Consider the following 22524-nt stretch of genomic DNA (forward strand, 5'->3'; position numbering starts at 1 on the left):
TAACGCTGTCACATATATGATCTTTATTATCCTCAATCTTTTGTATCAAACCATATAAAAAAACACAAACAAAGACAGGGTATAAAGTACAGTGAGTCCATGTCGGTGCACAGTGCTCATGGAAATATCTTTTGTGAGTTGTGTTTCACACAGTCACACGAACCGTGAGGCTCTGTGGAGATAGCGAAGATCCACTGAGCCACGTTCCCCACTAAACTTTCTTCTGAATTGCACAACAATACTTCTGCACCCCCCGCCCCCCGACAGTTAAATCTTACATTTAAGAACCCTCGCAGGAATAAAACCTCATTGCGTTGCTCTGGTATCTAGTCACGCCCCCGTGGGTTTGCTCTGACCCTCCGGTGAGTGAAGACGTAAATCACCCTGAGCAAATCCCTCTGTAAAAGGTGTAACATTTAAAATACTGATCCCTGGCCCCAGATAGATTCAGATCCTAAGGCAACTTAAAACAACTCAAGCATCACTTCTCCAGTCTCGGATCAGAAGCCCCCCCCCCCCCAAGGACCCTGCTGGAGTTGTTGTCTGTTTTAGCCCACCAGCTACAAACTGACCACGGCTTGAAGATTGATTGATGCAGCTTCTCCCCTCCAGGCAGCTTCTGACTTTCATTTATTTTAGTATAATATGAAAATGCCCCTTAATGGATTTAAGCATGTTGTTTTCCTCTCCTTTTTTGTATTCATCACATGGTGCCTACAATTGTAACACAACTCTTTAAACAGGATAAAAAGGCTAATGGCTACCTGGCGGAAAAAAAATAATAAACCTATGCTGTGCTCCGCCTAACAATGTTTCTGTAATGATGCTAAGAGTGTTGCAGTAGAAAGATTGAAGGACACATTACAAACCTTTAAGATATAGGAATAAGAAAAACCCGAATGATTAAAGCTATCAACAGCATGACCTCTTTGGCAAAAGGAGCAAAATTCGCCGCAGCCAGAGACTGCCAGAATTTCCCCCTTTTAGAAATATATAATACTAAGTTTTAAAATGATCTTTCCAGGGAGAAGCTCAAGTAAAATGTTAAAATTCTGCAATAATCTTAAAATGTTGCATTTTATAAATACTAGGAAAATGATTCCCAGAATATATATATTGGATTTTTTTGTACTTGGGGAAACATGACATGATTGATGTTGGCAAAAGGCGCTTCACAGATTTACACCTTTTATAATCTATATACAAAATGTGGGTTGCGGTGGTTCATGTTTGTTTACGTGTGTGTGTGGGAAAAAGGGGGTTGGCAACCAAATAAAGTGCTGTGAGTCACTGATGTGAGTCGCTGGGTCCACGCAACAGTCTGCTGAATGAAAACATCTTGGAGAGACTCGGAGTCCTGAATCAGACTCAAATGTTCCCTCTCCGTTATTTGGAGCACTCTGAGGTTGTTCCCCCGCTCTGCATCTCCCCCTCTTCATCACAGCAGCGTCAAACTCCCGTCTCCTCATTGATCCACTCCCTCAGCTTGGTGACTCGCGAGTACACGCCGGGCTTGTTCCGACGAGCGCAGCCCTCGCCCCAGCTCACGATGCCGGCCTGGAACCACTTCCCACTCTCCTCGAAGCACGACAGGGGGCCGCCGGAGTCTCCCTGGGGAGCACATTCAGGGGAGACTGCTTCTTAGATTGGGTTTGGAAGTGAGAGCACAATTATGCTATGGGTGTGAGAACCCATCTATATCAGCCCTCTGGTCCGGTCTTTCTACTCTGGGAACATGTTGCACTGGTCTCACCTGGCACGCGTCAACTCCTCCTGCCAAGTGGCCGCAGCAGAGCATCCTGGAGGTGACCTGTCCCTCCGTCACCACGTTGCACACCGTGTCGTTGATGATTTTCACCGACGCCTTCTGCAGCACCTGTGCCGTTCGACCTGCAAGAGCACCGCAATGGGGTCAGCGCTCTGCCACATGACCAACCCCCCCCGTTTGCCTCTAACATCAAAAGGTGTTAATGGGCTGGATTACTGGGAGCTAATGAAGGTTTAAGAGGCTTCGCAGGAGAGCCGACATGGTCTTGATATATGGATATGGATATCGGCTTAATGGAAAAGAGGAGATTACAATGAGATGAGATATGAGAGAACTGGGAGGGAGGGGTGAGCGGAAGAGAAGTATGTCATGACAGGAGAGATAAAGAAATGGTGGGAAGAAGACAGGATGGGATGAGAAAGAGAATAAGAGTAGAAGAGTAGCAGACAGGAAAGAAGATGAGGAACAGAGTTGAACAGCTTATTGTTAAAAAGAACTGGGGGGGGGGGGGTGGGACGTCTTCATTTTGATGCCAATTGGATACGCCAAAGAGAGACACACAATTTTAGTGTGGGTGAACTTTGATTCAGCAAAAACAGACATCATAATGATAATAATACTTTACAGAGAAAAACAACAAACTAAACTAGAGCAGCTCTAAGCAGAAGCACCAAATCATGCATAATACCTCCTTCTCGGAGCGTGCCCCAGCCTGTGACCCAGCAGGACATGCCCGCTGGGAAGACGTGGGAGGAAGACGGTAGGCAGATGGGTTGGAGGATGTTAGTGAACTCCAGCGGCTCGCTGAGCTCCAGCAGTGCAACGTCAAAGTCAAAGGTCATCTGGTTGTAATCTGGGTGGGTGATGATCCTCTTCAGCTTGCGGAGCTGTACGCCTTCCTGCTTGAACTGGTCCTGCATGCCGCTGTAGGTCAGCCAGTTGTCAGGCATATGGTTCCTAGGGGGGGCGCAGAGCGGCACGGGGCAGAGGTTAGGTTTACATGCATGAGGTGGCACGGGTTGATGCAGCACGTGTAGCATCGAACACATCGAACACAATCCAACACAACGTGGAACCTTTGAGGTTAAATGGTTGACTCAGTGTTGAGACTCAAACACGACCAGAACCTCTCAACTAAAGCTGAACATCACGAGTCTCACCACAGTTTGGTTTGGATTCATTAACCATGTACAACAACATGCAAAGTGACACAGTGCATATGAAGATATATACAATTATAAAGAAAACCTTTGCAGTGGCTTCAATATGTAATCTGCAAAATGTTCAGAGATCAAATTAGAAGCCATGATATAAACTAAAGTTCCCTCGGTTTGCATAACAAACATCAACACCAGCCATGAATGTGTGAAAACGAACATGTTTCCCTGCTCAGTCACTACAGACGTGCCTCAGGTCGAACAGCATGGTTAGTGCTCCACCTACAGGACACTTTCTTGAATGCAGCTGCATGCTTTCATGGTTGAAGTTGTATTTTCAGCCAATTCATCTAAAAAATATTAATTAATTTGATGAATAATAACTTAGTAGAAATAATTTAAGTTTAGAGAAGGGAACATATGAAGGGAATCGGTTTCATGGTAAATACAACACATTCCTGATGTTCATGCGTGTGGATGTTTCCGCTGTGACTCACGCTGGATCTCTGGTGGCAAAGCAGTGGGCTGCTGTGAGGAGCCACCTGTCTGAGATGATGGAGGCGCCACACGTGTGTCCGAGGTTCTGGAAGTGAAGGCTGACCTGCCAGGGCCACTCCCCCTTCTCAGCGTTCTGCCCTCCCACGATCCGGCTCAGTTTATAAGGCCTGGTGCCACAATCTGGGATGTAACAGAGAAGATACAGAGAGTTCTAGGTGAGACTGGCTCCACTGATCAGAGAGGAAAATCTGAAAATGAGATTAAGTTGACTTGAAGCCATCATATAGTATATCAGCTGATCAAAAAAAAAGGGAAAATACAGAAATACCCTGAGGCTCAAATGGGAGGGGAAAAAACTGAAACTTCAGCAATGACAAGAGCAGCTTTCAAAGAAAAATAAAATAAATAAAGCAGTCAGGGCCTGGGGCTTTTTTCTAATAGACAGCCCAGCGCGCAGCAGCACTCGGCTCCACTATAATCTGGTTTGAATGACACTTAAGACATAAGATCCACTTTCAGCCGTTTTAAAAAAATTCAGAAAGCTGAGAACTACGAGGGGGAAGTAACTTGGACTTACCACAGTGGTCCTCGTCGGAGTTGTCGGAGCAGTCTGCGATGCGGTCGCATTCGGCGTTCACCTTATTGACACAGTCATCGTTCTTGCACTTGAAGCTGAATTCATTGCAGATACCCGGGGCTACAAGTGGAGTGGAGACAGGTCGCCCAAATCAAAACACTGATTTCAGTCCAAGTTTAACTCTAGTAAAAATAAGAGGTCATGACGTTTCACCACTGAAATCTAATCAGTTAACTTTTGAGTCCACGTGACAACTGGTCAAAAACTAGAGAGATTCAATGAGATGTATCAAGTTCAACAGGCCAGAAAACATTTGTGAGGCAACCATAAATCAAACCAGTTAACCTGTGAGTCTAAGTGAACATTGCACCATGTATAAAGTATTCTCTCAAGAGGTTCTTAAGATAACATGTGTACTAGGCACAGAAAGAGATTTGCATGGTCATGTGACCTCTGACCTTTAACCACCAAAATTGAATCAGATCCTCTTTGACTCCATACGAATGTTTGAACCAGTTTTGAGGAAATTGCCTTTGTGTGTTTCTGAGATGTCGTGTTCACAAGAGCACTGAATCTCTGCCCCTGGCTGTTGCTGAAGCATAAAAATGTCTAATCTAAAACTCTGATTATCCACTGGAATGTGGATGAAGTTATTTGTTTAATGGTTAGTGTAACATGTTTAGAAATGCGCGACGATAACCCGGCTTCTCACCGGATTCACAAGAGGCCTCGTCGCTTCCATCCATACAGTCCTTCTTACTGTCGCACACGACATACTGGGGCATACACTCCCCGTTCCCACAGCGGAACTCGTTCTCCTCACAACCTGCAGGCGAAGAGACACAGTGACGAGGATATTATGATAAGACAAAGATGAAAACTTGAACAAGGCGACATGGCCATAGGCTTCGGAGCGACATGAGTGGAGCAGCCACGGTGGACACCTGCATCTGTCTCCATTCTACTTGTGTGTGTTACACATGATGAAGAGCCCGGACAGATGCTGGGCAAATTGGGCAAGGCATCAAACAAACTCCATTACTGATAGGATAATGAGTGCACACGGCCCAGCAGTCAGTGACCAGAGCATTAGCACTGATGTTTCTTTAATGTTAGCACAATTAGCATAGCATTAGATGGGCTTTGGATCCCCTGAAGAGCACTTTAAAAGAGAGACGGGAATACTCACTGCAGCGTTTCTCATCGCTCCAGTCTCCGCAGTCGTTGACACTGTCGCACACCCAGAGTTTGGGTTTGCACAAAGTGTTGCCACAGGTGAACTGGTCCTCGCCACAATCTGACGGGACAGACAGGTCGTGTGTTTAAATCGTGCAAAAGAAGAAGGTGTTGATACGAGAGGAACACAAATCAGTGATACAAATATAATTACAGGATGATAATGGCTGGAAAAAATTGTTTAGCAGTTACAAGTGTGGGGTGGTGGGGGGGGGGTGTAGTTTATATGTATTCTGAGAGTTGGACCGAGAGAAGTTTGGGAACGATCTCAAGTCTACACATAAAATATGAAGCTGCACACAAATAAATATAATAAAATCAAATACTTTTTCCCGGGGCTGTGTTTGTGGGGCTGTTCACACAGAAGCAGCTTCACACATGCACTGAACTACAGACATTTTCCTGAAATTATGTGAGGATACAAACATTTCCAGCTTTTCCTGAAAGCCCCCCCCCCCCCCTGTAAAATATCTTTCATAGTGGAGTTTATACGTCCTGCCTCTAAGGTGTGAATCTGATACACTGGCTACCCTTACCCCACCTCTCGCCCGACAATCAGGACAATCATTTCCCCGTTTCTACTCTTCTATGGTAAATGGATGCTTATTGGAACCGAGTGATAAACCAACAGATGTGAGAGTGACATCGATCTTGTCATCCATCTCTAAGCAAGAAAACTAACTTAATTATTTCCCAAATTGTGTTCTCCTGTGTGGTTGGGTCAACTTACGGCAGTCCCTCTCGTCGCTCATATCACCACAGTCGTTCCAGCCATCGCACTTCAGCTCTTTACCGATGCAGTTGCCAGAGGAACAAGCCAACTGGTTGGGACAAGCTGCAAAACAGTGAAAAGATGGAGACACAGCAGAGGGGGGGAAAGAAGAGAGAAAGAGGACGGTGACAAATTGAGCGAGGGGTGGCGACAGTGTAGTTTCACAACATCCGTCATGTGGCCGATGCTTGTCCCTGTTGATCGGAGCAATTATAAATCTATTTCAGTCAAACTGGGAGACAACATAAAGAGCGGAGGGTATTGAAAGTGGAGTGCTCGTGACTGACAGTGGCAAGTAAAATGGACCCAATAAACAAGCTCTCTGGTGATTAGTCTAGCTCTCGAGTTTCACCGCAGCAGTTTCTAAAGCCACTAAAACAGCTCCACTCCACTGTCAGTCAGCTGCCGTCTCGTGGCCTCGCAGACAGCACAGCTACTCCCTCTGCGCTGCTCCGTAATGGCAGGCTATGAGTGTCACTGTCACGCCACAACATTTCACCCTCCAAGTGGAGTGTCAACGCGGGCACCAGACGAGACTTTTAACTCACGGTTTTCGGGATCGTATGCGACGTACTCGGCCCTGAAGCCTTTATCGGTGAAGGACTCGTCGGAATGGAAGAGGACCTCCAGCAAGTTGCTGGAGCTGGTCACAGCCAAGGAGGACGATTTTCCACAGTACCTGTGACACAAAACCAATATTTACAGGAATATTATGACAGGTGTGTTTTGATGATGATTTTATAACTGGAATTCTATTGGGAACCGGCACTACAAACTCCAATGTCACTCACAATAGACTGCATACCTCCACCAAGGCCCAGCAGTCCCCTTATGAAATCACATTTAAATTCATTCAAATCCAGATTTTTATGTGGATCTGCACCAAAGTTTTTTATCAATACAAGAACTGTTATCATGAAAATGTGGAAAAAAACCTGTATCCCAATTTTCATCCTGGATCCACCAACAAACAGACAACAAAACCCAAGTCAAAAATTCTAAGGGGGCAAGAGATTTCAACAGTTTGTTTCCAACAGTCGGAGTTGGAAACAAACCAACAGTTTAGTTCAAAATATTTTATTTGGAGGTAAAACTGAAACTCTTATCCTTCCCCTTTGTTTTCTCTTCCTGATAAGTCTGACCAACCAGTGGGTTTGTTAAAAACTGCTCATGGTTCAGTTGAACTACCATTTAACCTGAGAAAATGGTTTTATTTTCAGTGGAACTTCCTTAAATAGAGCCAGTGGACATAAAACTGGAACTTTCCAACGAAACACATTAATATAGACGTGTAAAACATTTATATATTTACAGACTTTAGTCTTACTTGGTGCCCATAATCTCCACATAGTCTTTGTGACACGCACGGGTGTCCACTTCAGGCTCCTTCAAACGGAAAATGGTGAACTTCACCCGCACCTTGACCCCATCACGGACCTGCAGCACAGAGGAAGAGGTGGTTGGTTCATAACAACCTTGTTTACCATGCTTACATGTCACTCCCCCCGCCTACACCAAAAGACATGTATCTGCAGTCCATCTGAAGGCACTGAATACAAGCAACACACACACACACGCACACACACGCACACAGTGCTGCATGCACACCAGCAAACAAAACCGACGCAAAATGCCGCAGCTCAGCCAGAGCTGCAGCAGCACCAGCACCCTGACAGATGAAGATAGAAGAGGTACTGAACAGCTTGGCTTCTATAGTGCTGCCTCAGCTTTCCTCTCGTGGCAAGCTAAGGATGATGGAGGAGGAGGTGGGCGGAGGGGGTTATGGGTAGGGGAGGGGGCCAGGAGGAAGAGGAGCAGTGTTGCAAACCTTGATGGTCCACTTGCAGTCGACGGCAGGAGGATAGAAGCCGGGGTGAAGTGGGGATGTGAAGACTCCTTTGTCTTCAGTGAGGACACCACCGCAGGTTGTCACTGGAGAGAACATGTCAGATATTATCTCATGGCACATTATCATTTGCATTGTAGAATTATAATATTCAAATAAAAGATTAAATCATTATTTTATTTTATAAACGAGATGAACTTATGGCAGATATCATAGTGAATACAGATGACACATGGTTGACTCATTACCTTGAGACTTGGGGATGGCTGTGTACTCTGCCTGAAAGCCCGGCCTCTGGACCTCGCTGTCAGTGATCAAGTTAATCAGCATAATGTTGCCGGATGAGAACACCTTCAGCGGGTTGGAGGGAGGCCTCTGACCACACTGCCTGTGAGAAAAAGGATGAGCAGTGCACAGATCAGCTCCCATTACAGAATTAGAAAGAGGAAGAAGATAAAGGTGTTTGCAATAACCGTGTAACTTAGGCTGAACGTCTGATGCATTTACTAAATGGAGCTTTACAGTTTCAGAGGATGTGCCTCGCTTTAGAATCAAATACAGATGTGATTCTTTTTGGTCAGAAACACTAAAACATCAACACGGCAAACCAGTTTAAAATGCTAGGAAAATAATTTTGAAAAATAAATAAACCAATATATGAGCAGAGAGAGGTAGAGAAAGAGATAAATAAAGCGAGATGTGCCAACGCTAACTAGAAATTGCTTAGGCGCAGTCTCAAAGTCAGACATTATAGGAACATTAGAAAAAAGTTTCAGCACTGCTGGCGGCAGAGCCATGGAGCTGTGAATGACACTGCAAGAACAGCAATACATCTAGCTCCAGTACAATAATGTCATTATAGAGTATTATATTATGGCTCTCATAAACCCCATGTCACCTTGGATAAAGCTGATCGCTCAATAGCATTATAAAAATGTTATGCATCTCTTGGTAACGCATATTTATTTGGCAATGGTTCCCGAGTTTGAAAATGCCTGCAGCTACAACCGATGTTGCATTCAAGAGCCCGCAGTCTCAGAATTCCACCACTCCCCCGAACACAAAGTGAGATTACACACAGTGGTGTACACTCAGGTTTGCCCCCTTCGCAGATTTGAAAGGAGAGGTCTCTTTGAGCCAACTCAATCTCACTGAGGTCTCAAAAAGTTAACAATAAAACGGGACATGTGGCACGAAAAGGCTTCAGAGCCAAGATGGAAAAAAAAACGGTCGTAATCACAAACGCTGTGAAAGGAATGAAGTGGAACATGTTTTCCACCCACATCAAAACAGCCTTCGCTTCTAAATCCCTCTGCAACATTTCAGTCAAATACAAAGTGATTCCCGGTGCTTGTCCTCTGGGAATCATGTCGAGCTATATTCCCCCCCCTCTGATCTTCAAGGCGTAATAAATGAGACAAATGTTGGTTGAGCCCTATCAAACAAACCCTGCTGCCGAGGTTCAAGGCAAAGACAGAATGTGATTTGTGTCACAATTTGACGACGACTGAATCTACTGGTTTTCTTTGAAATGAAATGCCTCTCAGGTGGAGGAACATTAGTGCAAAGAATACTGCACACTGTGAGCAAATGACATGAAAACTGATGGACATATTTAACCTTTAAAGAGTACCAGTATGACTTCTAACTGACATGTTTCCCAAACCCTGCGGACATCCCCAGCCCTATGACTTACTTTGTGATGGCCTGAGATTCGTCCGGACTCAGAGAGTCATAGATGAAGACAAAGTCGTCGGAGCAGTCATCCTCGACGTGGAAAAAAGGGAAATTGATGGATATGGCTTTGTCCTCCGACGCTCGGATCTGCCACTGACACCTTGACTTGGGGGGGTAGCCCGTGGGGTACCCCGGAGACGAGAACGTTTTCACTGTTTCTGCAGCCTCCAGGCGGAAGAAACAATCCGCTAGAAACGACAACACGGGTTAGACATTTTGTCAGCAGATAAATGGAAGAAGGCAACAGTGGTGTAAAGCTGATTAATTAAAATCTGATCCTCTTCCACTTCACTTTTGACATTATGTCATAAATAATACCCTTTAAGAAATGATCCACTAAGTTTCCTACAACCAAGCCGAGTGCAGTTATTACTTCCACAATGGTCTTGTTTGTAGTTTTATTACAGCCATTACAAACTATTCATGCTGCCTAAACATTTATCTTAATATTTAAAGTGCAACAGAAGTAGCATTAAAATTAACATTATAATTAGCCCCTACTCCCATTACACAGTCCCGACTCCTTATCCTGCATTACATCTCTCTTAAAGACACATTCTTATAGATGTGCTTTCATCCAGTTCTGATACGGCCCATTAATAATGTTTTAATTCACCTTGTTTTTACTCTTCTCATCTGTAAATGTTTTTATCTCCATATCCGAGCTCTAATGCTGTGTGATCTTTAAATTGCTTTAAATAGTTTCTGATCGTTTGCTTTTGAACTGTTTACTATTGTTTGCCTTCAACTTTTAACTTGTAAAGCACCTGGTAATTGATTTTGAAAAATGTAATGTAAATGTAGTTGATGATAATCATAATTATATATAAGACCTACATAAAGTATTTAAGACGTTTTAAAGGCCAAAAGTTAAGATAATTGAATCTATAGGCTTTTCCAAAATGCTGTAGAAAACGTGGTTACGCAACAAATGTATGTAAAGACAGATTAATGCTGGGACTGTACTCCTGCTATTGTAACATAATGTAATTCAGTCTAATTCTGCCATGGCTATAAATCAGCAGACGGTGACAAAGAGAAGTGCCGGACATGGTGACTGGCTCGGCCCGGACTGATACAGGCTCCTCGAGCTACGCCTCGCGCGGCACATGTACAGTACAGGCCAGCCATTCGTTACACGCTGGCAGGAGGGGGAACATGTAGCCAGCTGGAAAATTACAGCTGCGAGTGATTGAAATGGGAAGCACTGTACTCACTGGCTGTGGGATTCCTGGCCATGCGATGATCTGTGACTGGAGACGGAGAGAGAGGGAGGGAAGGAGAGAGAGAAACAGGAGGTAAAGGTACGAATGGGTCACTAAAGTCGAGAGGCTGATAATATTTGATGCATGAGCCTAAAATATTTGGGTTGCACATTTTCTGTTCCATTTCCCGTCGGTTAAGAGAACCGGCAATGGCGTGTAGCTCTTTCTGCTCCATCTCACCTTGCCCTACAGCAGCAAGCCATACATCTCTGTCTAACTATCTGGGACAGCACCATCAAATCATACCCACAGAAATCATTTTAAAAGCAGACCAGAAACCACTGAGTCATAGGGGCCGGTGCTTGGATGGTGGCCAGGAAATGGACAAATGCAACGTGAATGCTGAGAAGACAGAAGGAAGAGAAATGGCTGTCTCGAGCCAGGCCAGGGCCCAGCTAATATCATTAGAGGATCCAAACAGCATAAAATGTGCAATCTCAGATGCAGCACAAGCCGAGAGCTCTGGCTTATCTATTATCATCTTATCAGCACAAATCAGAGCAAGCTCCTATAATACAAATGGAAAGCATAGAGAATACCAATGCTGATAGGAGATGACAATGACCTTATTCAAATCTGGATTCACTGCGCTTTATCTTCCATCTCCGTTAAATGTCACATTCTGGAGCCAGCTGTAGTAACCACCGAGTTGTCTCCCATCTCTTTGCCCCTCGATGTGACCCCCGCCTCCCCCGGCCTGTGTGGTACAAACCCGAGGTGGTGATTTCTGTGATCTTAATGGCCTCCATGCTGCGCTGCCCGATCAGGCTGGTCTCCAGTGCTTCCAACACCCGCTCCTCTGAGAACTCCGGCACAATCTCCTCCTCGTCGGGCGGGATGTCAAACTGGGACCAGTAATAGGCTATCACACCCTCGCTGGTGCAAGAGAGAGAAAGAGCAAAGAGAGCACAACATTTAATACAGAGTAAGATTCGTGTAACATGGGGGATTTGGGGGTTTTCTGCCAAATCACAATAAAAAAAAAATACAATTCCAGGAATACCTGCATCCTGCGTAGTGCAGGGTTTGAACTGTTATAATTCACTGCCAGTTCACTTCACACAAGTCGAGAGTGAACAAACCACATCAAACCTTAATTTTTTACGTGCTGAAAAATGCAGTGGACTTCAAACTAAGAACCCTCACAGGTCAGCGCAACAAAGCTTTTCCTTCATACAAGATTTAGTGCGACGTCCTCTGAAGCATAACAACGGACTGTGAGCAACATAAAATAATTAGAAGGAGCTCGAGATCCCAACGGTACCTGAACGCAGTGACCACCGTTTTAGTGTGGTGTTCCCCCAGCAATGGATCTTTCTTGTAGTTTTCCCCGAGCTGTGGAGAGAAAAACATTGTTTTACTCAACTGTACAAGGTTGCTGCTTGTCTGCCTAAAGACAAAGTACAAATGAGCATGTTAACATAAGAAAACTGCCTCCACGCAAAGCACACAACAGTGGGATTCTCAATTAACCGTCTTGCCTTCAGCTGCACTGAGCTACGAACTGAATCAGACATGGATACAGACGGTTGGTGGGTGTGAATGCGGGTCACTACCATACAGAGTATTCCTTACCATATATACTATCCATATACAGTAATACAAACAAATGCATTGTTTTCATTTGTAAGATTTGTGATAGAAGTGATTTGAAGGGACAGGAGGAGTTCACAGGACATTGAATTCTAATAAAAGCGAGTAATTAACATGAAATAAAAAATATAATGTCCAGTTTTAAAATGTACATTGGGTTCATTCCGTGTCAAATCATCACAATTATATTTCACAGCCTCAAAGATCTTAATTAAAATATTACATTTTTTAATAGAAAACAGATATAACCAATAGTCTCAGATCCTAATTAAGGGGGATAGGGTTGAATGAATGTGGTTCAGGAGTTAGAGTGTTCATCCACAGACAGGCGGTGCTATAGAGTGTCAGAGTGAAGTTGTGGGATAACTGGTTAAACATGCTCAACGTTGTTTACTTGAGGCCGAAACCCCACAAGTCGTACCTTGCCATGTAAACAGCATCCGAGATCAGCAGCAATCTGAAAATCCTCTTTGTTTCAATACGAGAACAAATGTAGAACATCATAAAGCTCTTCCCCAGTCGTCTCATCATCTAAAATTCACCCCCACCCTTTCACTCTAACTCTCAGCCGACACCCTCTCTTTTCACTGAGGAAGCGAGCGCCTGATGGGTTTTCAGCAAGGTTTTTTTTTTTTTCCATCTTTGTTATCAACATGCTCCTAAGTGGTGCTACAAACATCTCCACTGTCTCCAATAATAGGAGATGCTGTTGAGGGAATTACTGAGGGAATGTACAGCCTTTTATTTCCACCCACACAACTGTGCCTCCAGCAGTCTCAGTGCACTGCGAGGGGCATATTTAAAAAGCATTTCCACATTGCCAAACAAAACCCACAGCTAATCCTTAACTGGGTGTAATACTCTACTCAAAATAGTTAACAATAAACAATACCGATGAGAGGGAGGGGGGAGGGGGGGATGGGAAATTAGAAGTCGTCTTTTTTCGAGTGTCAAACTCACAATTGCCTCCAGCCGTTTCGCCAACGTCTTGAATTCCTTGCCGTCTGTGTCCTCCAGTTTCTGATCATATGGTACACCAGTCAGCTTCATGTGCCCACTGAAGAGCTGCGGTGGCGGCCTGCTATGTTTGCTGAGGGTGCTTTCTGAATCTGCATCTTTAACTTATAGGAGGAGAGAGGCAGATGAGAGTTGAGTGTTTGATCAACAACATGTTATAAGATGGCTGCCTCTGATGAAAGAGGAGACTTGGGGCCTTGAGGCCCTTTTTTTAAAAGTTGCGTAGCGTGATCTGATATCGAGAAGACAGTTGGGCTCTCGGAGCAATTAAAACCGCCAGTTGAATCAAGAGGCTGTTTATCAGGACTTCAGAGGCCTTTTCATCAGACCCTGTGTGTGTAAACGACAGGGAAGCTGCGCCCGTGGACTCTGTGACATTCGTCTCCTTTCCATTATTAAAGGAGAAAGGCAGAGCTGTCAAAAAGGCGAACACTAATGGGAAATTACAAAGTCCAAAACACGCCACTCTTAAACTCATATCAAAGAGCTGTGCCTTCACAGCCAGTGGAAAGGATCCTCTTTACAGAGGCTGCTGTTAGTGATGTAAACACTCTGAGCTCCTCATTTAATTCTATTTACAATAACGATGTTTATACTGAAAAATGTCCAGATGACATCAAACATCTCGTGGGTTTTTATGATTTAAAATTTGTTTTATACAAATATATAAAAGCACAGTTCCTCAAAGTCTCTAATATGGATGATATAATAGAGGGAAGCTTATTTTTTATACTCACAGGCAAACCACCAAATGAGGAACGCTGCAACAGCTGAAAGGACGAGAAAAGCCAGAACAGCCCCGACGATGATGCCGGTTTTCCGCTTTGACGACGCCTTCTCTTTGTTGGTCAAGAAGTCGATCCGCTCATGGCGACCATTGTTGGCCTGATCGAGAAAACAGAGTCAACAAACATACTGTAAGTGTGCTCAGTTTGGAAATTACATTACACTGTAAAGTACAATGAGAGCTGTTTCCAGACAAAGTGTAGTGTACATTAATGTGAATAACTAATCTTTCTATTTAAACAAAACACGTGAAATAGGTCTCCAAATGATTCATCATGGATTGGACCATTGGAAACAGTTTTTGACAGAACAAATTACAATTCATCCCAATTCAATGAAGATAAATAGCACAGGCCCTTTACCTTGAAACCTCCATTAGCCCAAGCGATTTATTGGTTGGCTGATAATAATGTAGCTGTTAAATGAATAAACAGATTTAAAAGGGATCTGCGTTTATATTTGTAGATATTCAACGATGTGAAAACTTTTTTTTTGACAGACTAAAAAATGCATGAAGATGTGGATTTATGTTTATTTTCTTTATTCATGTTCTATATATACATATAAATGGTTGTATTTGTATTACAGCGTAAACGCCCTAATTCTACAAATGAAACAACAAATTCAAATCGAGCTTTTAAATGTTTGACAAGTTTGTACAAGAAGTGGATTTGTTACCCGATGTAAAAAAATAAATATTAACTGCTGTACAAGGACATGTATTTAGAACAAACTGATGAGAAACGCCTCACACTGTTTTCCAAGAGCGACATGTTCAAACAGGCGGCTTGTATAGTTTACAAAACTGGTCAAACCCGTTCAGTAAATGTGAGCTGCCACACTCATACCCCACGTACACACACACACACTTTTCTAGTCTTACATGCATCCAGAATATTGCTTCATTACTGAGGGATAACCTTGTGGAGAACATGGGCACGGTGCTGAAGGCTGCGTGCGTCCTCTCTCTGTCGATACTGTAAGTGCGTCTGCTGCTGAGCTCACTCAAGTGGGCGGACGGAGAGAAAAGGTTTGGGACCGCTTCAGAAATCAACACACAATGAATTCAGAGAGTGTAGCCCATGAGTGAAGAAGCCCGAGTGCCATTAGGGATGAAGAATCACTTTGGTATTAAATCAATTTGTCAGATGTGCTGCCCCTTAAGATGGGGGCTCAATTACACGAGTCTAGATGATAACTCATGGCAATTAAGGCCTATTCTTACCCAAGCCGGGCTTCCACACATGCTTTCTAATTGGAAACTTGAACAGCAATCATGGGCCAGAATGAGGCGAATCATTAGAGACGGGGTCAGCCAGTGCTCCAGGGTCTCTCCCTATCAGTCAGCCAGATCACAGCTTAATAAAACCATTACATGCTCTTCATCATATCCCATTCTTCACCCCTCTAAAAGAAATACCACCCATTTTTAAACTCTGGAGCTTTTTTTAAACACCAGCTCAGCGTAATAATCCATATAAAAAAGGAAGCAGTGTCTGTCCGTCTCTCAACACAGAATCGTGAGGAAACGCCACAAAGCACTGATGCAAACTGCTAAAACATGATTTTTTACTCTAAAGCAATTTGAGTTGTGTAACAGGCCTCGAGTTTGGGGAAGTCAAACTGGTTTGGAAAAGAGGCTGCTAACGCTGGGAGGTGTGGTTCAGATGAAGAAGAAAAAAAAAATGGCTCACAGCTCTGACGGCAGGATTTGCTTCTCCCACACGAGTCCTTATTAAAAACGATTTATCAATATCATCTAAAACTTTAGTTAGAATAAAGCAGAGATGAATCTATTGTAAGCTAAACTTTGAAAAACTCACATATATTTTGATTATTTCTGAACAAACAAAATACTAACAGTTTAGTACAATTCATTTTCAAGTCAACATTTAAGTACGTTACTTCTGCCAGGTTTTACATGCAACTTTCAACTTAGTCCCCACTTAGATTTGATTGTCTCTCAATCAAATCAATAATAAAGGCCTAGTGGGATGACATTCTGAAGTAGCGTGGGATCATGGGAGTTGTCCTCACCACTGTTCGAAAATCTTGTTTATGGATGAAGAAATCTTAAATCCATTACAAGGGACCAATACAAGGCGTGGAACTGACTAACATGTTTTCTTACTTTGTCATTTGCACCAGAAGTTAAAGCAAAGACAAAACAACAGGTAAAGTTGACACAACTAAATAAAAGGCAACGGAAATGAAACTTCCCAATAACTCAAATAAAATGTCTCTGGGTTTAAACATCGTTGGAAACATTTTGTATAAAATAGTTAGTCCTCAAGTCAACAGCATATATAACATAGGTCTCGTCGTTTTGGGACATTTTAAATTTTACTATAAATGAAATGCATCAATAACAGGACTATTTTTCAGTATTCTTTTTTGAAACCTGAATATATATTTATTAGTGATAATCCTGCTGGATTTAAAAACATATTATATAAATATTAAATATAAAACCATTACAGTCTTGGTTTTCCATTAATTCAGTGAACACACTGAAGCAGCATATTTTTGTGCCGCCGATCCATTCAGGTCTGCCACACTAACCTCAAGTTTCCACATTCAATAAATCAATCATCAATATATAATGCTACTGAGCACAGTGTTGGGCAGGAAAAAAAAGCTCTAAACATTAGTCATGTGGATTAGTCGGCAGTTGATCCACATGAAAAGGAAGGAAGGCATAAAAAGTGGGAAATAATAAACAGTGAGCGCAGGCAGAAAAGATATTAAATTGACTGATTAAAAAATTATGTTTTGGCAAACATTTAAACAGTCTGTGTTAATAGATGGTAATATGGCCGATACTTTAGAGAAAGATACACCGTCTTGTGACCCATTCGCCTCTATCGGTATAAGTTGAGTGTGACTCTGGTGACGTGTGGAGGCCGCCAACTACCTCCTCCTACAGAAGATTCACAAGACTTCTTTTGTCTTTAAGCTTCTTCTCAAAAAAATTATTTTGTGGCAACCTCATCTCTCTAATGTGAATCTGAAGCAGCTGCCCACAATCACAGTTTACATGGTATCTGTAGTAACTAATAATATTACAATAATAAAAAGAAATGTTTATTTACATAGCACATTGTAAAACGCAGTTACATGCACTTTACAAATTAGAAATACAAAATAGCGAATAACAGGAAATACTTGGAGTGCAGATGCAGAAATAAAACAGGTTGTGATTAGAAAAGAGAAAACATTAAGTAAAAAAAATTATCAAATGAAAGGCACATGGCAAAAGTAAAATGAATGATAAATGGTTTATTTTCATTAAGCTGCTCCAGTTTCAGCGTCATGGTGACTCATTGTCAGTGTTATGTTTTCTCACGTAAACTGGGTTAGTCATTAATGTCCTGCCTCCATCAAAAGCAGCAGCTCCACTGTAGCTCATGGTCGTACTGGGGGTGAACATCATGTATGCACCTCCCTATCTGTTTCATATAGGTGCAGCTGACAGTCTTTCTCCGATTTGCTGATTATTCTGAACCAAGAGTCAATATTATGAAATAATACAAGATACAGAAAGAAATGCTGCCCTAACATTTATAAAACTGACTCCACCGTCATTTTCTATCTGCTTGAAGTGGATTGCCAACTCACCTTGTGCATTTTCTAAGAGTTGGCTCTGGGCTACAGCTTGAAAGACTGCTCCACCCTTTCACAATTCCCCCCTCCTTGTCAAAACCTGGCACCTACATTACCCACCATGCAACTCGACCACTGACAAAGTTTGTCAGAGGTCAGGGTGTGTTTTCTAGCGGTGGTGAATTAAGCTCCAAGCTGTTCCCCCTGAAGCAGTGACGAGGAGCCGGCTGCAGACGTCTGGTGATCTCACCTCTTTCTAACTCCACCCCCTGTCCCAACAGATGTTTTTTTAGATTCTAGAATTGGGTTGGGGAAATTAAGATTGGGTTGGGTGATATGACGAAAGATATTAATCTTTTCTTTAATAGCAGAGAATGACATTTTACTTATGTGCGGTAGATCAATTGTGTGACACGTCTTCACTGACTTACATCACTATAGAAAACTTTGAAATATTGCTTTTGATGAAAATTATATTGGAATAATTATTTATAGTGTTTTATTGTTGCCTCAAACTCATATCAGCTTCATCTAGAGCCACAATAGACTTCATGCAACTTTTTGCAAACATGTTGACAGTACTTCTCATGACCTATGAACAAGCCCTGCTTTGTAAAATTGGTGAACTTCTTTCAAAAGTTCTCATGCCTTCTCTGCACTCACCAACACTGATGTAACCAAACCAGCCCGCAGACCAAAAGGTCCGATCAAACACGACAGCCAATCAATGCTGGCTTTATTTATTTATCCTTTGTTTAACCAGGACGGCCCCGCTGAAGGTTCAATATCTCCTCTCCCGGCGAGTCCTGGTCAAACCGGGCAGCAAATGAAATAATAATTTAGGCTTCAGCGGTCTTATATTTCCTTTCAGTAAACAAAGGCTGACACACACATCTCCTCCCTGGCAGTAGCCCCCGAGCAGACGTTAGCAGTTAGCCTTTTATAGGCCATTCTGCAGCATCAGCCAGGAAGTGTCAGGCAGCCGCAGCCTCAAGATATAAGCTATGATACGACCACCTGGCAGAAGGTTTCCTAATAACCCTCACTGCATTTTCCATACTGAAGGACTGAAGAAGACTAAAGGAAGATGAATTCTGGTGCTTCCCATACATGGATGCAAACTCCATCACCGATAATAATTTTACACAAGATGGCCACAGGTGCAGCTAAAAGGCAAACAACGCCTGTGTTAAAGATTAAACTCGCACTCTTGCGTTTCTGAATGCATCATTCAGCGGAGTCGATAAGAGATTGAACATCAGCGCCGCGTTCACTTGACTTCTGTTGCTCAGTTTCAACACAACTACCCTTGAAATGCGGGCAGAGAAGAAAAAAAGAGTGTGGCCTTGCCTGAAGAAGCGTTCTGTGATATCACCACCAAACAGCATTAATCACAGTGTTCCCATTTGATCCTCTATCTATCATTGACTGTGTGTAATCAAACATCAACAGAGAAAGAAACGTGAATTTATCAACACTTTCACTGATGTCATTTTAAACAAGTCTTTCAGAAAGAGGATTATCAGAATTCTGTTATGCCAACTTTGTGTTTGGTTTAGATCCACCTTTAAATGTACATCATTTTGAAACCAGTTCAATAGCCGAGTTGTGTGTGGTTTATCCATTTAAATTGAAAATCTGTGAAAAGATATAAAATCCATCCTTTTCCAAATAGATATAAATACTACATGTATTCAGTCCTTCACATAGATCTTAGCCACAAGGAATTTCTTTCCCTAAAGACAGAACTTAATAAATATTTCAATTCAATATTCAGCTCATCCTGTTTTGGGGGAAATCTTACACACTTCTTTGTAAAGATTAAACTACATAATTTTGAAGAAAGAAAAAAGCGGCATATGAATTTTGTTGCCCCCCCGCTTTATCTTAACAAAACAAGGTCAAGCGAAAAACATGCTTGGCAGTTCACGTGTACATACCTCGCAGTGTGAGCATCCCGTTCTCCCTGAGGTGGCACTTGGAGGTATTTCGACAATATGCCAGTGATTCTTGTAAGTTAAAGTCGCTCATAGTCAGAAAAGGCATTTTCTTCGCTAAACCTTGTTATTGTTTGCTCACATTCTCAGCAGTATACACACAGATGAACTGCAGTTTGTGTTTCCACAGTTTTAAGGAAGCTGTTCGACAAAGGTTGAAGTGAGCAGGTGAGTGTGAGCAGAAGTGATCAACTTAAAGAATCCCTTTAAAAAGAGAAGTTAACCTTCGGTATTCGTTCAAAATTTTTGTCCATGACCCTGGAATTTAACAAGATGGAATTATGTAGTAATAAGAACTATAAGGATTTTTACTCAAGGTTTTCTTGTTCGTGGAGAATTTGACAACAAAGGACCGGGGGAAAAAAGCTTTGAGAAGTTTTTCACAGCCTTTCATTGCTAAAAAAAAATACAAGTATGCTTAAATATTACACTTCAAGAGCCAAACCTGTTTTAAACTCAAACAAATCAGTTTTATAAACAGACAAAATAATCAGACAAAGTCAGTCTAAATCGCTATGGTAGTTCTTGATTTCCTAAAAACAATTATATACCTTTTTCAATTAAAATTGTTTTTTACTCAATAGTCATACAACAAGTCAACAAGCTGAATGTTGCTACCTGCTGGCAACTGTGCTACTGATGCCTCACCACACCTTGGCCTGGTGGTTCAGTGGAAAGAAACAGTTACACAAACTGATTCTTAAGAAGTTCAGGAGTGGTTTGAAAGTCACTGGGAAAAACTAATACTATGCACGTCTTTGTGTGCCGAGATTATATATTTTTCATGCTTCTACCACAGTAAATGACATTCAACAAGTATCAATCAGAAACAAATTATTTTCATAAAAACTCAACAGAAACAAAAAAGAGAACTAGAAGTTTAAATATATTAATACTGACACAGTATAATTGACGGATGCTTTGCAAGCCTCTAGCTCTCTTTGGGATTGGGGAACAGCACAGATCGACCCTTCCTTAATATCTAAACAGAACCACATCAAACACTTCATAATGTTGAGTGATGGATTGTAGGAATGGTTCATCCAGATTTTATACCTTTCTCTATATTTGAAGCTACAAACAATTAAAAAACAAACAATTAAAAAAGGTAAATGTCAAGTCAGAAAAGGATGACCTAGGACTTCACTTAACTGCTTGGTAAAGGACCTACATTAAGCCCTACTTGAGTATGATACAAGATTCTGCAGAATCTATAATTGAATCACCCACATTTCAAACAATAACTTAATATTTAATTTAGTTATATTGTATAATTTATATCAGCATCTTCCTTTTTCTTTCTATCTGAAGGCAAAGACGATGTAAGCACTCATGCTGACATCAGATTCAAAACTTCTTTTGCCTCAGTGTGACAGCAACTCTGGTCAAATGAAACACACCACGAGAGGACTGGTTTTTTGAAGTGGCACTGGTTTAGTCATTCACTCCTCTGTCTATAATGGAGGGGAAACTTGTTTAGTGTGGAGCCTGGAGGCCACAAACAAACTGCTGGTTAAATTAAGTTATCTTTAAGTTATCGCTGTCAAGGACTGAAGGTATGAGGAGCATGTGTGGGACATACCAGTCACTTCATATAGGCCTAACACACACACACACATCTATACTTCTATCCTAATGAGGGCACTTATTGACACAAAACATTCCCTAGCCCCATACCCTAACATTGACCATCCAAACGAAACTGCCCATCGAAAAAGTGACGACCAGTCAAACTGTCCTCACTTTCCCAAAATGTGCTCACTCTGTAGGGCCTATGATTAAAATGGTCCTCAAAAGACATAAGTAGAGGAAAACACACACACACAGTGCAGCTATTCTTGTAAGGACACACCATGAATTCCATTCATTGTGGACCTCCAAACCAATACCATGACCCACAGAAGTCACAAATACACACACACACACACACACACACACACACACACACACACACACACACACACACACACACACACACACACACACACACACACACACACACACACACACACACACACACACACACACACACACACACACACACACACACACTCACACACTCACACACTCACACACTCACTCTTTGTGCAGCTATTCTTGTAAAGACACAAACTGCGTGCTCGTGCCAAATCTACCGCGTGAACCACAGGAAACAGGTGAAAATACGTGGGAGGCGCAGAGTGACGCTCACCTCGAATTCGTATCTGGCCGTCATTTCGGTACGGGAGCAGGAGGACTCCAACCGGATCCAACACTTTGTTTGTTTCCTCTGTGGAGCCGTGTCAGTGGGTCGCGTTCAGGGCAGAAAGGGACGCTGCTGGGTTCGGTGGCTCCAGGTCCCAGAGTCACTTCCTGGGTCGTCGAGCACTCAGACACACCTGGGCAGCCTCTTCCTCACACACCCATGAGACTAACCACGCCCACCATGGCCTCCGCTCACCTGAGAGCAGCTGTCTGTCACCGGCACCCGTCTGACATCATCAGCCAGGGACACAGAGCAAGTAATTAACTAAATATATAGAACAGCTTTAAAATACGTTTATTAGTGTATAGAAAATACACGGTGTATTACATTAGGACAACTTAAATAATAATCACAATATGAGTTTCATCCATAGCAATAAAACAAAAGACCGATATAGGGATAACTATATAATGCTTATTTTCCACAG

At 42.5% G+C, this 22524-nt stretch overlaps 1 protein-coding gene across 1 annotated transcript; it reads right to left on the reverse strand.

The window, feature by feature from the left end:
• On the reverse strand, positions 1 to 22210 carry st14 (ST14 transmembrane serine protease matriptase). Its single transcript, XM_062398618.1, has 19 exons — positions 22044 to 22210; positions 14204 to 14351; positions 13410 to 13570; positions 12121 to 12191; positions 11569 to 11732; positions 10809 to 10844; positions 9551 to 9779; positions 8103 to 8242; positions 7837 to 7940; positions 7336 to 7445; positions 6557 to 6687; positions 5967 to 6071; positions 5190 to 5297; positions 4713 to 4826; positions 4001 to 4120; positions 3423 to 3603; positions 2457 to 2725; positions 1754 to 1890; positions 1 to 1611 (listed from the first exon to the last, which is right to left on the reverse strand). The coding sequence occupies exons 1-19, from the start codon at positions 22065 to 22067 to the stop codon at positions 1450 to 1452; spliced, it is 2514 nt and encodes an 837-aa protein (XP_062254602.1). The 5' UTR covers positions 22068 to 22210; the 3' UTR covers positions 1 to 1449.
• Positions 22211 to 22524: the final 314 nt, after the last annotated feature.

This window comes from Platichthys flesus, chromosome 11 (assembly GCF_949316205.1).
Source record: "Platichthys flesus chromosome 11, fPlaFle2.1, whole genome shotgun sequence".
Lineage (NCBI taxonomy): Eukaryota > Metazoa > Chordata > Actinopteri > Pleuronectiformes > Pleuronectidae > Platichthys > Platichthys flesus.

Excerpts from the sequence above, each read along its gene's own strand:
- st14 (XM_062398618.1), bottom strand. The coding sequence starts at position 22,067 with ATGACGGCCAGATACGAATTCGAG. Across the intron at positions 7,941-8,102 it reads AGCCATCCCCAAGTCTCAAG|TGACAACCTGCGGTGGTGTC; the intron begins GTAATGAGTCAA and ends TGTTCTCTCCAG. Across the intron at positions 2,726-3,422 it reads TTTGCCACCAGAGATCCAGC|GAACCATATGCCTGACAACT; the intron begins GTGAGTCACAGC and ends CGCCCCCCCTAG.